At 42.7% G+C, this 16,326-nt stretch overlaps 1 protein-coding gene across 2 annotated transcripts in view; it reads left to right on the forward strand.

Moving 5' to 3' along the window:
• ZNF423 (zinc finger protein 423) overlaps positions 1-16,326 on the forward strand; it is a 238,848-nt gene that overhangs the window by 38,425 nt on the left and 184,097 nt on the right. For both annotated transcript variants that reach the window (XM_031051938.2, XM_031051939.2), the window contains exon 2: positions 3,615-3,674. In XM_031051938.2, the coding sequence (XP_030907798.1) occupies positions 3,615-3,674 (60 nt within the window). The remainder of the gene's footprint in view (positions 1-3,614; positions 3,675-16,326) is intronic.

The following is a 16,326-nucleotide window of genomic DNA, read 5'->3' on the forward strand; positions in this document are numbered from 1 at the left end:
CTCCGACAACTGGCTTCTGCTCATTGCTGAAGGTGAGGTAAGCACTGCAGTGACAACACTTTGAATACTGGCTCCTTAAATAACAATTTATATCCTGAAGATTAAGGTGGTCACAGAGGAACCTCTTAGCTGTTGGTTTTATGCCCATTATGGAGAAGCATGGTGGAGATAAGTGTTTTCTTACAACACTTGGTTCCTGTGACAAAGCCTGATCACCTATTATTTTGCCTCAGCCTCACAGACACTTTTCCCCTCCAAACCTATGGGGCTTGTTATTTACACTGGTGCATAGACTCAATATTTCTTTGTTGGATGTGTCATACTTTTGCCCCTTGTTTCTCTGTTCCCGCTGCCTAGCTGTCATGGTTTAAGCCCAGTCAGCCACACAGCTCTTGCTCACTCCCTCCCCTTCCTACCCCCCTCCCAGAGGGATAAGGAGGACAATTGAAAAAATGTAACTCCTACCTGTTGAGATAAGAGCAGTCCAGTAACTAGGGTATAACACAAAACCACTGCTGCTACCACCAATAACAATAATGCTAAGGGAAATAGCGAGGGAAGAGAATACAACTGCTCACCACCCACCGACCGATACCCAGCCCGACCCAAGCAGTGATCTAGCCCTTCTGGGTAACTGCTCCCATTTTAAATGCTGGACATGATGTGCTGTGGTATGGAATACCTCTTTGGCTAGTTTGGGTCAGGTGTCCTGTCTCTGCTTCCTCCCAGCTTCCCCTCCTCCCTGGCAGAGCATGAGACTCAGAAAGTCCTTGTTCAGAGTAAACATTACTGAGCAACAACTAAAAACACTGGTGTTATTAGTGCTGTTCCCAGGCTAAAAGTCAAAAACACAGCACAGCACCAGCTACCAAGAAGGAGAAAAATGACTGCTGCTGCTGAACCCAGGACACTAGATAGTGGGTGAATGGGCAGGCAGGTGAGGATCGGCTGCTTGGGTAAGGGCTGCTGTCTGCCACTGTGGCTATGCCACTCCGTAAACTCACCTAACACCAGTCCTGAGCAGTGCCAGCCTGGTCCTGTCCAGTGATCATGTCCTGCCTGGGCATGTTTGAGTACCCCCTGCCAGCACTGTGGTGAGCAGTGTGGGGTCCTGGCTCCCTTCTGGGAGTGCCTCTGCCTGTGCTTGCTGTCCAAGGGGACAATTTGTTATGCTGTCCTGCTGCCCAAGAGAAACATCAGCCCAATACAGCTGTAGAACCAGGCTCAGCTGTTACTTTTTGTTATAGTGGATCCTATGAAAGATGATGGCTGCTTAAAAAATGTATAAAGGAAAAAGGGGAAATAGAGGTGTGTGTGAGCCACAGCTGCAGGGAGATGTGTCTTTGCGTAAGTTCAGGAGGCTCCATCCTACCAGCCTTCTCCTTACATGGAGGTGCAGCACTGTCATCTGTGTGGTAGGTCAATGCAGGTAAAGCGGAGGACTGAAACCATGAGTGCAATAATAGAAAGTGAATTTAAGTGTTGTCATCTTCACATACATGTTCTCTGTCCCCCTTTCAGTCTTTAGGGAGCAAAGCAAATTAATGCCAACAGAGGGCTGACTCGAACCTTTGCCCTCATTTAAGGGATCCCAAAAAACATGATTTTGTTACGTGCTGGAGCCAGCTGCCCTACAGCAGCTCAAGGACTAGAGCAGTCTCCAGTGTTTAACCACCACAAAAGGCTGTGTGTTCTAAAATTGGCAATGACCAGTGCTGATCCCATATACATCTATTGACTAGGACTGAATTTATTGCATTTAAGTATTTCTAGCAGACTGATTTTCCAAGATAAAATATAAAGAAATAAAAAAATACTCAGCACAAAGGCAGTAATATAAAAACTGTCCAAGCAAGACAACAAAATAACAGTTAAGAATAGAGTAAAATTAAAACATTCCATTTGTCTATTTTGAGTAAGGTACATAAATTGCTTATTTACTTTTGGAGCAGAAACTTCCCAGATATATGTAGATTTTGATGCTAAAACAAGAGATACTTTGTGTAAGAGTGAAGCTGTATTTAGGATAACTAGGTCCAGAGTTTTCCTGTTAAGAGATGAGTCAAAATGGGGGCAAGATGGTGGTTTGCAGAACACAAAATGGTAGGTGAGCCCTGAGGAGAATGCATGTGTGAACCAAGCCTGCTCTGCACATCAGGGAATAGTACCAGTAACAGCTTCAGTAAGCTCCTAGCTCTGTGCCTGGTTTTTCTGTCATTCTGAAATTGAATATTATGTGACATGACCTTTATGCTAACACAGGCTTTCTGCAAGGAGTGTAACAATGTCTCAAGTATAATTTTTTAAAAGAAGGGGCCAAATGCTTTGTTCCTCCATTAGTAAACTTGCAGACTAACAGGGCTGGAGCTGTGCCCTTCTCTGGAGTGAAGATCTGTTCGAGGTATGAACATAAAATTAAAATTTGACAAGGCACTGCCTAAGTTGTCTTTTCTGCTGCTAATGCCACATGATGTCACCATTGACACCAGCCTGATAGGTGAGCTTATAGAATGCCTTAAGTCATTAAGAGAAAGGGGAGAAAATCATAAAAATTAAGAATCTTGTGACAGAAGTGTAAATATCAATGTAAGTAATCACTGAAGCAGATTCGAAGGCATGGGAATAGGGGTTCCGTCTGGTCAGCAGTGGCTGTGCTTGTGACTTTGCAGTATGGTTTGGATTTCAGTTGCAGAATTATGTAGAATTTGTATTTGAACCCAGCATAATTTAGATAAAAGGGTGAGAGATTGTTCAGTGCATGGGGTAAATACTTTTCATCAGGAAGTAAAAGTCCCATGATCTGCATTTGTTTGGTGTCATGGTGACAGAGTAGGCACATGAAGATGATCAACTTTTGTAATGAAAAAGAATGTCTCTAGTTACCACTTTCAAATGCCCAGTCTGACATTAGTAACAGCAGGATCAGGCTCTTTTTACCCTGCTTGTTGTCAGTTGATCTCTTAATTATTTTCAAGATTGTAAGAATCAAATGGCATTTTATAATTCTTAACAGGCAGAAGGTTATGGTTACATCACTTGCAAGTGCTGAGCACCTGGCTCTGACAGTTTTCACATCAGCAAGCTTTAAATACAGTTATTTATGACTACCATATTACAGAACATGGTTGTGCATTATAATAGTGGTTTTTAATTCTGAGCTATGAAAAATACTGAAGCTATCACGAGGTTCTGAATATGGCTAATTTATTAGTATGTTAAGATAAGTCAGGCAATTTTCCATTCACAGGGAAATGTTGATCTGTTACAGGTCTACATTTTACAATGGCAGTTTTGAACATAAAAGTTGTTGTGAATATACAACCTTTCAGCTACAAATACTTAGCAGCTAGTGATATTTAAACCTCTATTAATATTTCACATGAACTCACTGTTACCTGTTCAGGAAGAAATTGCAAACAGAAATCCCATATTTAGGTTAAAACAAAGGGAAAATTTCTTTACTAAATTTCCACCTTCTGAGTTATTTTATAGAAAGCAGTAAGTTCTTTTTCACCAGTGCAGAAATCTGTTTTAATATTTAATGTCATAGTGGACCTAGTTTTCTTTCCAGTTCGTTTATTTAGCAATCACAACTTATTTTTGTTCTTTTTCAGTGGAAGAGGGTGAATCTTCAGATTTTGCACTGACCTGGGACTCATCAGTGACTCAGTCAGGTAAATATTTTAAGTTCTTCTGATTGCAAAAACTGCCAGAAAGCTGCCAGGCTTTTTACAGGAACTGTATTTTGTATGTCAAATTCCTGTCTCAAATCCAAGACTACCCACTGCAACACAATTTTTATATCAGTTCCATATGGTCAATAAAATCTATTACATACAGAGACTAATATACTCTTATCCTCCAGAGAGCCATTCTTTCTTCTTGTGGGCATACTGAAATGGGTTGTGATTTCTCCAGTATAACCACTTTGAAGTTTTCTGCAATGGGCACTGTTGAACACTCATTCCAATCTAATTACATAAAAGCTGCTTTAATAGGAATTTTAAACCTTGGTCTCAACTGGAATGTGTGTATTTCTCCTTCTGGAGGAAATTGGAAAGTACTGTCAGAGCTGGAGAATGAAAGTGGTACATTGCCATAGTAGAGAGATTTAACATTTGAACGAGCTTTTGGTCTGCTTGGTAGTAATATCAATTAAACATGTGTCTGGGGGTTGTTCATCTGTGTTACATTGGTAATTTGAATAAAAAGAGGCTCAAGAAACTGAACAGGTTTGTCTGTAGTTGTGTAATATGTACTGATAATGCAGACATGTAAGTATCAATTACTTTGTGTTTAAAGTAATTAGCCCTATCTTAGTCGCTCTGTGCTCTGTGTAAAGATATTTCACTGTCTCTTATGTCTTTAACAGTTATGAAATTATCAGAATATTTCTGATTTTAAACCCACCAAGTGTTTCAGTGCTCTCTTCATACTGGACTTTGCAATTGTATGCTCTTAGAAGCTCAGCAGCAATGTGAAAACAGCTCAGAAATGGAGCGGTAGTACGAAAATTACAACGGTGATGCATTACTGGTTAGCATGGGTTTTATGAGAGTCACAGGGAGGTTGGCTCGCAAGAGACTTTCCTTACAGAAGTCAGAATCTAGCTGCTCTTGAAGGCATAAACTGCTTTTGTGTGGCACTTTGTGGCATTTCACTTTGTACCAAAAGCACTCATTTGTGCTGGATGCATCTTCTCTGGGCGCTATGGCTGTTTGGAAGGGTTTGTGTTTCCACTGGTCTTTGATAGCAAATATTGCTGCTGCTGCTGCTGCTGCAAACCCCCAGCTGCGATGTCGAAGGCCCCTTTGTGCCTGAAGCTAACGGCGCATGAAAAGAGCACTCACTGGTTCTCTTGCTTGACCTTCGTCTCAAACAGCAACAGAGTGAAGTTACCGGTGTTATTTATCACAAGTCTTGAATTGTATGAAATTTAACACAGGCTGAGGTTCAAAACAGCAGCAACAACAACAAAAATGATTTCTGTGCAGAAGGGGGGTTAATCTGGGATTCCTAGATGGTATTGGTGACTACTCTGTAAGTAAAAACCATCCTGTGAAAGGCTTTCCCCAGATTAGTTGTCTTCTCCATTTTTCTTAATTTACTCTCATAATTACAGCTCTCATTCAAGACATCGGATGTGGGATAGAATGTATTGTATGTGTGATTTATGGCAGCTTAAGGAAAATGTGTGCTAATAGGGGGATTTTCTTCATAATATGTTTAGTAGCTACAGATGTCAATCTCGCATGTGTATAGAGATGCAGGACAGTAGCCCATCAGGACAGGGTGTAGTGCATGGGACAGAATTTGCAGGCTGGAATACAACTGTTGAACTATATAGAAAAAACTTAAAACATCCTAATACATGGTGGTGCAGCTGTGTGGAGTCACTGGCTCTTGTGCAGTGTGCTTCCAAAGCTATATTCAGTAACTGAAACCAGTCCCTCAGTCCCAGCGTGCGAGACTTTCATTATGTTCTTTTATGATCTTCCTGTTTGCATTAGCTCCAGTAGTGTGATGTTGAAGTTCAATAAAGGGTGAAAAAACACGTTTCAACTTCTTGTTTCATGCCCCTTCCTTCCCTGGCCCAGAATGACAAAATTGCCTCCCCTTCCTTGACTCCCCCCAACAGAAAAAAACACCCAAAAGGCCGAACCTGGGTCTTGTTAACACTGAAACAGTTGCCAGATGTTTCAAATTAGCATGTTTCTTTCCCTTCTCCTCCTGTATGTGTTTGTACATCTCTGTGTGTGTGCAAACACATACAAAGTGACTTCTGAACAGTCCTGTTGGCACTCTGTGCAGCTGCTGTGTAGCGACAGGCAGTCCCAGGGTTGTGTGGTGTGCTGGGACAGCAAGCACAGGTAGAACATGCATCTTTAACTTATTTTTTTCATAATACTACGGAAATATTCATATATGTGCAGCTGTGGGGACAGAAGGTGCTTTTGCTGCTTTATCTTATTTTGCCCATCAAACTTACAGAAGCTATGCTGGAAATGTGTTTTGTGAGTACAGGTTGAATCTGCAGATGTGGGCTTGTCCAGGTGACTGTGACAGCTCTCAGTGCCCAGGTCAGGAGCAGGTGTTTGTAGCTTCAGGGCAAGATGTGCCAAGCTCAGTGTCTCATGGTGGGTTTCTCCACTACTGCAGTGTGCTGAAGATACGTGATTTGTGCATCCCTGGCTGGGCCGTGGCACTGAGCAAGGGGCTGCTTATGGGAGCTGCTGAGTGCAGCTCACACACATTTGACAGTGGACACGTTGGCAACAGAAATCCTGTGGTCGGGTGGGCCTGTTTGGCAATAGCACAGAACACTGTCCTTTCTTCTATGGTATGGTATGTGCACAAGTTGCTGTCTCTTCTAGCTCAACTGCTCATTCATAGTAAAACCTGTGGAGATTAAATGTTTTTCAGGAATCCAACCCTCAGCACGGTTGCACAGAGGAATTTATTCAAGTACTTTAAATACAACTAGAAATAGTCTTATGATTTTTTTTTGTGACTACAACTTAAAGGCTGCACGTTAACCTAGAGAATCAGGAAAATCTATAAAGAGCTTGCGCCAGGGTAAATAATCTGGGTGTCCAGCAGCCCTGTTTAACAATGGGCATATAGCGAATTTCCTTCCTCTTCAGTTCTTGTAAACATCTTTTTCCTTAATGTAAAAGGAAGGAAAAAAAGCTTTTCCTTTTTTCTCTCAATCTGAGAATTAAGCTTGCTGTTAAATAGCAGGTCAGTGGTGTTTTGCTGTGTAAGAGGCAGAGATGTTTTCTGTCCCAGAGGAAGAGAGCAGCTGAGTACTCCTTCCCTCTGCTGTTCCCTCTTAACAGCGCATGCAGCCCTTGAAGCCTGTCTGTCTTGCTTGGAAGGTGTCAGGAAGAGTGGCAGAACTGCCGGGAGCCAGGCAAGTGCCCACCTCTTCTGTGCAAAAAGGGTCTTTAGCTGCTTCAAAGTCAAGAGGAAAATAAAATTCCATATTTGCAATACAAGAGTCCAGCCAGACAATGCTGCATTGCTGCTGTAATACATCACAGGAGTATTATCTTGAGGAGCAACAAGGGACATTTTAAAGAAGTACAAATTCTTACTAAATATATAGAGAATTTAAGGCATTTTAAAGACCTGTGAAAGCATTTTACATGGGATTTGCTGGGGAGTTTCTCATTAGCCTGACTGTGAGGCCCCAGGGAATCTTGCCCAAATTGTCTGGGGCCAGCAGAGCAGGTTCTGCCTTCCCCTTAGGAGCCTGCAGACCTAAAAGCCTGATTTTTTTGTGTCTGCTTTTGAGGTACCTGGAGGTATCTTATTTTTGTATGCAGCTACAAGTTATCTGATTGAGAAGGAGTTTGGGAAATAGGGGACTAAGGAGCTGTAGCCTGGATACTGGGGACAAATGCCATTGCGTATGTCTTGTACACATGTTTGCAGAGCATGCAGGGACCTTTGCAGTGGTTGTCACTTGAAGGACCTCTCCAATGCCAGTGTCCAACCATTCAGTAACACACATTAGTATCACAGAATTACAACATTCCAGAAACCATGAAAATAAATGACAAGTTGGTATTGCCCTCTTTCCACATTAGCTCCAGATTGCCACCGAGCTCACTGCAGCAATGAGGTACACATGGGAGGGACACCTTGACAGAGCACAGCATGGGGTGCAGGGGAGAAACCACAATATTTTAGGACATGGACCTTCAATGTTTTGCCATTACAATTTGTCCTACGTACTTGTCTTACACAGAACATGACTTCAGGTTTTTAATTGCCTTCTGCAATTTCTGGTAGAGTTTTCCACCTCTATGGAGGGGGGGAAAAAGGAAGAAAAGGGGAAGCAGCAGCTTTTGAGAAATGAACCACGAAATAAAAGAAAACCTCCCTGTGGTCACTCCTTTTCCCCTTTCATCTGCTTTGTGTGGTGTCTCCAGCTACCTAAATCACAGTTTTCACTTAGTATCTTCAGAGAAGAAACATCTTGACACAGTTTGGAGGTTTATTTTTCACTCAGGGCTGCCAGGGTTCTGTGCTTTGGTGTTTTTAATGCCATTGCTGCTGCTGGCAATTCCCTGTGCTCTCTTCCACTGTTGGTCTTCTGATCCCAGTGCTGCTGCTGTCTTCTCCCAGAGTATTGAGGGTTTTTGTTTTCTTCTAACTGTTGTATAGGGTTGGGTTTAATTTTGGTTGCCGAAGGAGCAGAAAGATGAGAAAGCCAGGGTCTCATGAAGTAGACTTGTGCCTGTAAGTATTAATGAGCTAACTTTTTCCTGTTTTCTTTTTATTTCTACAAACTACAGAAAATGTATTCTCTCTCCTCACCTTTTCCATTTTAGAAAGGGGAAAGCTGTCCCTGCTCTCTGCCCGTGTCCTCTGCCAGCTCCTGCTTGGGCATGGGCTGCATCAGGAGCAAGTCAGAAAGGTCTGTGTGAGAGAGACTGCCCTCCCATAGGCACCAAGCTCTTTTTGTCTGTTTGTACATGTATTGTATTTTATTTTGTTAAACTTATAAGTGGCAGAATGCTGGAAAAACCTCCCAAACACCCTCAACATGAAGTTCTGGGATCTTTGCTGCAGAGCATTGAAAACGTCAGCCGCAATTCAATGGGAGCTAGAAACCTGTTATCTAGCAAGTACTCTGATATCACCCATCCTGTGTGCCTTCACAAGCTTAGATGTTTTCTAAATGCTGATTTCATTGGCAAATCAATACGAGAAGATTCTGATTTCAGTGCATAAGGATTTCCGAAGGAATAAACCTTTGAACTTAACTGCCTTTGGTAACTTTCTTAGTTGAATGGTTTTTCATATACTATGAAATTTTTATCTCAAGTCTTTGACGTTCTCATGTTGGTTTTAAAACCACATCCTTGTCTCTGCCTAGACCCGCAGGATGCAGCCCAGTCAATACAGTCTGAGGTCCTCAAAATTTTAAATATCTGCCTTGGAAGCAGCCAAAACACAAATAAAAGCAAACTAGAAATAAAGCTAGGGAGGTTTCTAGATCTGGCTGCTGTGTTCCCTGTTTAATCTAAGTTGAACTTTTCCTTGGTAATGTGTGGATTTTTATGTTGTAACATAGTTATGTGTCCTTTCGGAGGAGGAAAAAAGTATTTCTCCTTTCCTAATTATAAAACTTAATTTTTAACTTCAGTCTTATAAATATGATCTTTTTAAAAGAAAGTACTTCTGGTAGTGTTTTCTCAAACAGAAGGTGAAGTGGTATGAAGTACATGACACTGGCATAATGTGGTGGTGGGTGAACATCCATGTTGATGTAAGATGTAAGATTTTAAAGCAGGGATAGTATAAAAAGAACCAATAGGAGTAATTATAACCCCTTCCCAGATTACTCTGTCTGCAGGAGCTCACAGCACAACTGCATATCTAGGCATGAAGGCTTCCTGGCAGCAAGTCTCTGCTTGCAGCACTAGGGGCAGGCTGGAAAGGGGACATGGTGCTGCAAGAGGAAGGAGTGGCTGGAGTGAGAGGGAGTCTCCTGGGGTCCCTGTGGTCTGACTGACATCCCACGGCTATAACACCTTCAGGGAAAGGGGAAGTATAGAAACCTGAGGTTCATCACTGCATGTGGCCCAGTGCAGCACAGCGTCAGCATGTGCTGCATCAGCATATCATGGAAAAGGCCACCCTGAATCTTCTGAGGCCTCGCTGGTATTGCAGTGCCATAAGTGCTCCCCTTGCGTTCAGGGAGGGAATCTCTGGCAAGAAGGAGTGATCTTCAGATGTGAACACAGCATGGGTGTCTGTATTTAAATTAGAAGCACACACCTGTGTATTATGGCATTTCCTAGAAAATATTATTAAAAATGTTAATTGGGAAAATTATAGTGATAGCACAGAGGAGGAGAATTAATTTCCATGGTAAAAAGGGTGAGGAAAGTAAAGCTCATTTCAGAGTGAGCTATTGAGTGTTCCCCTACCCCATCACCTGCTATCCCGGGTTCAGCTGTAACTTTTTATTTTTCTCCTTTTTAGCAGCTGGTGCAGTGCTGCGTTTTCGACTTTAGCCTGAGAACAGTGCTGATAACACATAGATGTTTTTAGGTGCTCACTAGTACTTGCCCTGATCAAGGACTTTTCAGTCTCTCCTGCTCTGCCAGTGAGGAGGGGCACAAGAAGCCAGGAGGGAGCAGAGATAGGACCCAAACTAGCCAAAAGGGATTCCATATCACAGCAGATCATGCCCAGTGTATAAAATGGAAGGAGTCACCTGGAAGGCCCAGATTGCTGCTTGGGTCAGTCTGGGTACTGGTCAGCTGGTTGTGAGCAATTATTGTGCATCACTTGTGTTTATGGTTGTTTTTTTTACTTCCCTTTTTAGTTTTATATTCTCTCCCCTTGTTATTTCCCTTAGCATTATTATTAGCAGTAGTAGTTTTGTGTTATACTTTATGTATTGGACTATTCTTATCTCAACGGGTGAGGTTAACATTTTTTTGATTCTCCTCCCCATCCTGCCCAGAGGAAGGGGGAGAAAGGGGGGAAGTGAGTGGCTGTGTGGTGTTGCGTGGGTGTAAACCTTGACACCTACCCATTCTGTGGCTTTTTAAAGACAGTGTCTGCTAGAAAGTCAGTTTGCTTAAGAAAAGCTGAGCAAGTATGGAGTATTACAGTGTTGTTGGTGTTGCTGAGCTTCACAGTGCCTAAAGCTCTCCTAAAATGCTACAAGCAACATCTGTAAAGAGAAGGATTTCTGCAGGCTCTGGGCTCACAGCCCTGGCCTGGGTAATGGTTTAAACCCAGTCACACAGCTCGTTCACTGACTCCCCCCCTTCTTCCTCCAACTGCTGGAGACATGGGGAGGAGAATCAAAAGAATGTAGCCCCCACGGGTTGAGATAAGAACAGTTTAATAACTCAGATACAACACAAATCACTACTGCTACTACCAATGATAATGATAAAGGAAATAACAAGTGAAGAGAATATGACATCTCACCACCCACTGACCGATAACTCACCCCACCCTGCCCAACTGAGCACTGACTGATACCTCCTCTAACTCCCCAGAGCACTAGCCCTTCCAGGTAACTCTCGGTTACATCCTGGGCATGACATGCTGTGGTATGTATGGAATACCCCTTTGGCTAGTTTGGGTCAGGTGTCCTGTCTCTGCTTCCTCCCAGCCTCCCTCCTTCCCTGGCAGAGCATGAGCTCAGAAAGTCTTTGGCCAGACCAAACATTTGAGCAGCAACTGAAAACATTGGTGCTATCAGCACTGTTCCCAGGCTGAAAGTCAAAACTCAGCAGTGCACCAACTACCAAGGAGAAAAAATGACTGCTACTGCTGAACCCAGGACACCTGGCTGTGCTGGCGAGGGGCCATGGACTCCTGTGTGCTGGGATGCTGGTAGTGTGTCAGGGCTGGAGACGAGCACCAGTCCCTGTCAAATCTAGGAGCACTTCTGCAGTGATCAGATTGACCTCATCTGAAGTCTTGAGAGCTTGGTATATCTGATAGCATGGGGCTGCTATGGGTTGGGAGATGTTCCTGTAGGGTGCTCTGACAGGGTCATCTTGCCAGAAATACAAACACACCATTGGCATGGTTGGTTGCACAGGTGATTGTATCTTTCTCGGCTGGCAGGGCGCATCCTGCTCAGGGTCATGTTGCTCCTTTGCCATCTTGCCGGAAACATTTTTCTCCTGTGACAAATTTGCTTTTATTTGACGGAGTGCCTGTTGGTGCTTCATCTGCTGGGAGGCTGTTAACATTGTTTCATGTCCTTGCAATGACTGCAAGGAGGTAATTCAGCTTCACAGACAGACCCACAGGAGCAGGCTTCCTGGCTCTCCATCCCTTGCTTGTGTTCAGGTCTCCTGTGAGTATGAACATCTCACTGAAGGATGCTGCCCTTGAGCTGGAGGGAGCACTGGAGAGGCATGAGGCACAGCATGCCACCCTCCCTTCATCTTCACACTCCTGTTCTCCCTTTCTATGTTTATTTCCAGTGGTTCTACCTTGTCCTCTTTTGATACCCGAGTGAAGGGCCATGATGAGATGAACATTTTCTGGTTTTAGATTGAAATGATATCTGTTGTTTACAACAGCCTTCAGGGGCATAACTAGCAGTAATGGGCTAAAGTAAAGCAAAAGCTTTGCTTTAGGTTGAATGTCAGGAAACATTTCCCACCAGTGGGATCTAATAGACTGATATTATCTCCCATCACTTCAGCCATTTTCAAACTGGGCTGGACGAAATGCTTGAAAATACACTGTAGGAACAGTCTTACATTAGCAGAGGGATGGATAAGATCACCTGGTAAGTCCTTTTCATCTCTAATTTATCTAGTTCTGCCACAGTCTGGATTTGCTAAATCCTGCAGATTTGAGGGCAGAAGCAAAATGAATGGTCAGGTAAATTGTGCTTTCTAGAACTTATTTGAGTAAATATTTTTATGTAGGATCTCAAGGCACTTTACAAATCCTAATTAAGCCTCCCAACCTAATAAAAAGTCCTTCTTGTGCCCCATGTCCATACTGTTTTGTCTGTGCATCATGAAGTGTACATTGTGCTGCAGGTCGACCTTCCCAGAGGGCTCTGACTTCAGGACTGATGGAATTGCCAGTCCATCTTGCTTTGAGTCATATCTGCAGGTCAGTGGCTTTGCTTTTCCAAGTCAGCTTCAGCTGGCTGGTAGGAGCAGAGGAAGCTGAAACTGTATTGCTGTAGGAAGCAATTGAAATGGATTTTTCCTTTGTGAAATCAGACAGCTGCAGACTTGAAGGAAAATCTCCTGGTGAACAGTTTCTTTGGTTTTCACAGAAACTTCTGTTTTCCTTTGACTAGTTTACACATTGCAGTTATAACTGGTAGCTCAAAGCTCCCAGCCTGAATAAATGTAAAACAGGAATAACAGAATATATTACATTGGCCTGTTGCTTAAGCAAGAAAAAAATCAATGTAGAATAATGCCACAGTGGTGGATCCCCAGTAATCATTCTTCTTGAGAAAGAAACAAATTGTGCCAGACATGACAATGGGGTTTTACAAACCAGGTTGTGAAAGAAGAAAAACGTATGGAATAAACAAGCCCCACTGCTTTGCTTTCAGGATGTTGATATGAAACTCTGCAGTAAGGAACTACATGAAATTTATGATGCTTTGCCCAAATAATCTGTACTGTTCAGCACAGGAAACTAGAATCATTTGGGTTGGAAGGGACCTCTAGTGGGTCTTACTCAACATTGACATGATTTGTAAAAGTTTCTGTAACCATTACAACCGTATTTTTTGGTCAGATTGTCTAGAGCTGTTAAGCTTGTTGTGGACCAAGAGTACAAGTGTAGTTACTGTAGCTTAAGAATATATAGAAAACAGAAATTAAGGCCACATACTTCTGAAAAAAAAAAAGATTTTTAGTAGTTAATATAGCCTAAAGCTCCCTATAATAAAAGATACATTGTATTTCTGTCACTTAAGTGTCTAAAATCGTGTTTTCCCAGTCTTGCTACAAGGAATTACAATGCCATTGTCAAAGTGAACTGAGCTCATAATCTTGTATTTGTTGTGTATAAATTCAAATGAGAAAACTGTTAAATGGGACCACTTATAATGAGATTTGAGATACCCTATAGCTCTCACTTGGAGACAAGTGACCTTTGTCTTTTCTGGGGCTGAGTAATGGCTCAGTGAAGATTTAATAGATGTGTGCAGAGACCTGGCAATAGATTGGAGAATCTATTCTCCAATGCAAGTGCATGGAAGAGGTGCTCAGTGCATCTCATTCTACATATATTTGAATTCATCACACTTGGGACTGCAGTGCCTGCCTGTTTGCCTGTTTTGGTAGCGGTGCTTCCTTTCTCCCTTGGATGGCTTTGGTGTTTGTTAGTGGAAATTATTAGAGAGCCACAAAACACTGAAGAGAAAGGAAAAAACCCACACACTTTGCTTGGAAGCATTATCTATGTTGCATAAAGCTTTGACAAGATCCAGCCTCTAATTAAATTATCTGGCACGTGGACAATTGTATTCTGAGATCTGCTGAGCTAATGTGTAGCTATTAGCTCATACAGCCACCAAATCCGAAGTACCTAAGAGACAATTTACATAGGGCCACAGTGTGTTTTAAAAAATTCTGGTGAGTTGTGAAGCCTGTAATGTTAATTGCCAGTTAGCACATTGTAATTGCTGTAATTATTTGCAAGTAAAATGATGTAAGGGACTTAACATTGTGCTTTCCTTAACACTTCACATGTTGGTGATCCACTAAATCTCCCACTTAGAGTTTTGCTGGTTATTTTGAGAGCTTGACAGCCGATTGCTGAAGTCTGGTCTTGTCTGCAAGCTTGCCATTCTGCCTGTTGTCTTTAACACTGAGCAGTGCCTCTCTAAAGTCCTTATTGAAAAAGAATGCAATAAAATGATAAATGCAGATGTGTGCTGCTGACCAGCGAGAGCAGAACCACGCAGGAGCCCAGCTGGGAGAGAGTCCTCAGCACAAATTGCCCTGCCTATTGCCTCCCACCACCATGCCGAGGAAGTGGGCTAAAAGCTCCTCCGTATGGGATTAAAGGGATGTGTAATAGATTAAAGATCAAAAATGTTAATTAAGAAATGGTCTTTTCTAATAAGATGCCTTCAAGGGCACAGTACCAAAAATGAGGCAGTATCTCATTCTGGCAACAGTGATGGGGTTGTAATGAAGCTGGAGCACAGTAGTAAGGGAGAAGAAAGGGACACCTCCTGTTCAAGGCATTTCCTTCAGAAGGGGTAAATCAATTAGCAATGAAAATGCAAACATACAAATCAGAATGACATTGCTCTGAATGCTGCCAAACAACTTGTGGGTTTAGGTGTATGTGCTTTAGCTTGGTGTTTCCTTGAGGGTAAGCTGGCAGTTTATGACTGATGAAGAAAAACTGCTTCAGCTTAGTGGTATTTAAGCAGCAGCATGATAATTTGGCTGAAAATAACGACTCTTGTTAGAAGCTTTGATGCATTCAAAGTGAATCTGTGCAATATATTGTCCTGAACTAATTTTCTAGATAGGGGAAGTTCAGCACCTTTGTTGGGGGATTGAAACTTGTAGGCACTATGTTTGGGGAAAGGCTTACCTCTCTTCAGAAATGGGAAGAGTCACAAATTGGAACTCTAGTATTCCAGGCTCCTGCAGCACTGAGAAGTTTGTGTTCTACAAATAAACTGATGTGCAGGAGTTACTTTTGTGTTTTAAATGCCAAAGGTGCTTTTGAGAGCTGTGAAATTTTCTTACACAATTGTAACTAAAGAAAACATGCTTTTTCTTAAATGTGAGCATTGCAGCTAGTGACTCTGCTATTACATTTTCTTAGCAAACTCATCAAAACTCTGAAAGGAACACTCAGGACATTTAACAACACTTTTCCTTGTGGTGGGATGATGGGATTTTACATCCCACTTCATCTCACACTTTCCTATCTGTCCTGGGTTCAGCAGTAGCAGTCATTTTTCTCCTTCTTAGTAGCTGGTGCAGTGCTGCGTTTTTGACATACAGTCTGGGAACAACAATGGACACTATTGCCCAGGATATTTATGACTGTGAAACATGTGCTGCAATTAAGCAAGCCATCTTGGGCATGGAGGACGATGGCTGAAGTACAACTATGGGGAGCCCTGGCAGATCGACTATACCACACTCCCACCAACGCGCCAAGGCAAGTGCCATGTGCTTACCATGGTGGAAGCAACCACCGGATGGCTGGAAATATACACTGTGCCCCACGCCACTGCCCGGAACACTATCCTGGGCCTTGAGAAACAGATTTTGTGGTGACACGGCACCCCAGAGAGAATTGAGTCAGACAATGGGACTCATTTCTGGAACAGCCTTATAGACACTTGGGCCAAAGAGCATGGCATTGAGGGGGTATATCACATCCCCTACCATGCACCAGCCTCTGGGAAAATTGAACAGTACAATGGGCTGTTAAAAACTACACTGAGAGCAATGGGTGGTGGGACTTTCAAACATTGGGATACACACTTACCAAAGGCAACCTGGTTGGTCAACACCAGAGGATCTGCCAACAGGGCTGCCCCAGCCCTGTCAGAACTTTCACATACTGTAGAAGGGGACAAAGTTCCTGTGGTGCACATAAAGAATTTGCTGGGGAAGACAGTCAGGGTTTTTTCTGCTTCAGGTAAAGGCAAACCCACTCATGGGATTGTTTTTGCTAAGGGACCCAGATATACTTGTTGGGTAATGCAGGAAGATGGGGAAGTCCAATGTGTGCCTCAAAGGGATTTGATTTTAGGGGAAAACAGCCAATGAACTAAATTACATGCTGTTGCCTGCTATGTAGCACTTTAATAGCCCA

Source organism: Melopsittacus undulatus, chromosome Z (genome assembly GCF_012275295.1).
Source record: "Melopsittacus undulatus isolate bMelUnd1 chromosome Z, bMelUnd1.mat.Z, whole genome shotgun sequence".
Classification (NCBI taxonomy): Eukaryota; Metazoa; Chordata; class Aves; order Psittaciformes; family Psittaculidae; genus Melopsittacus; species Melopsittacus undulatus.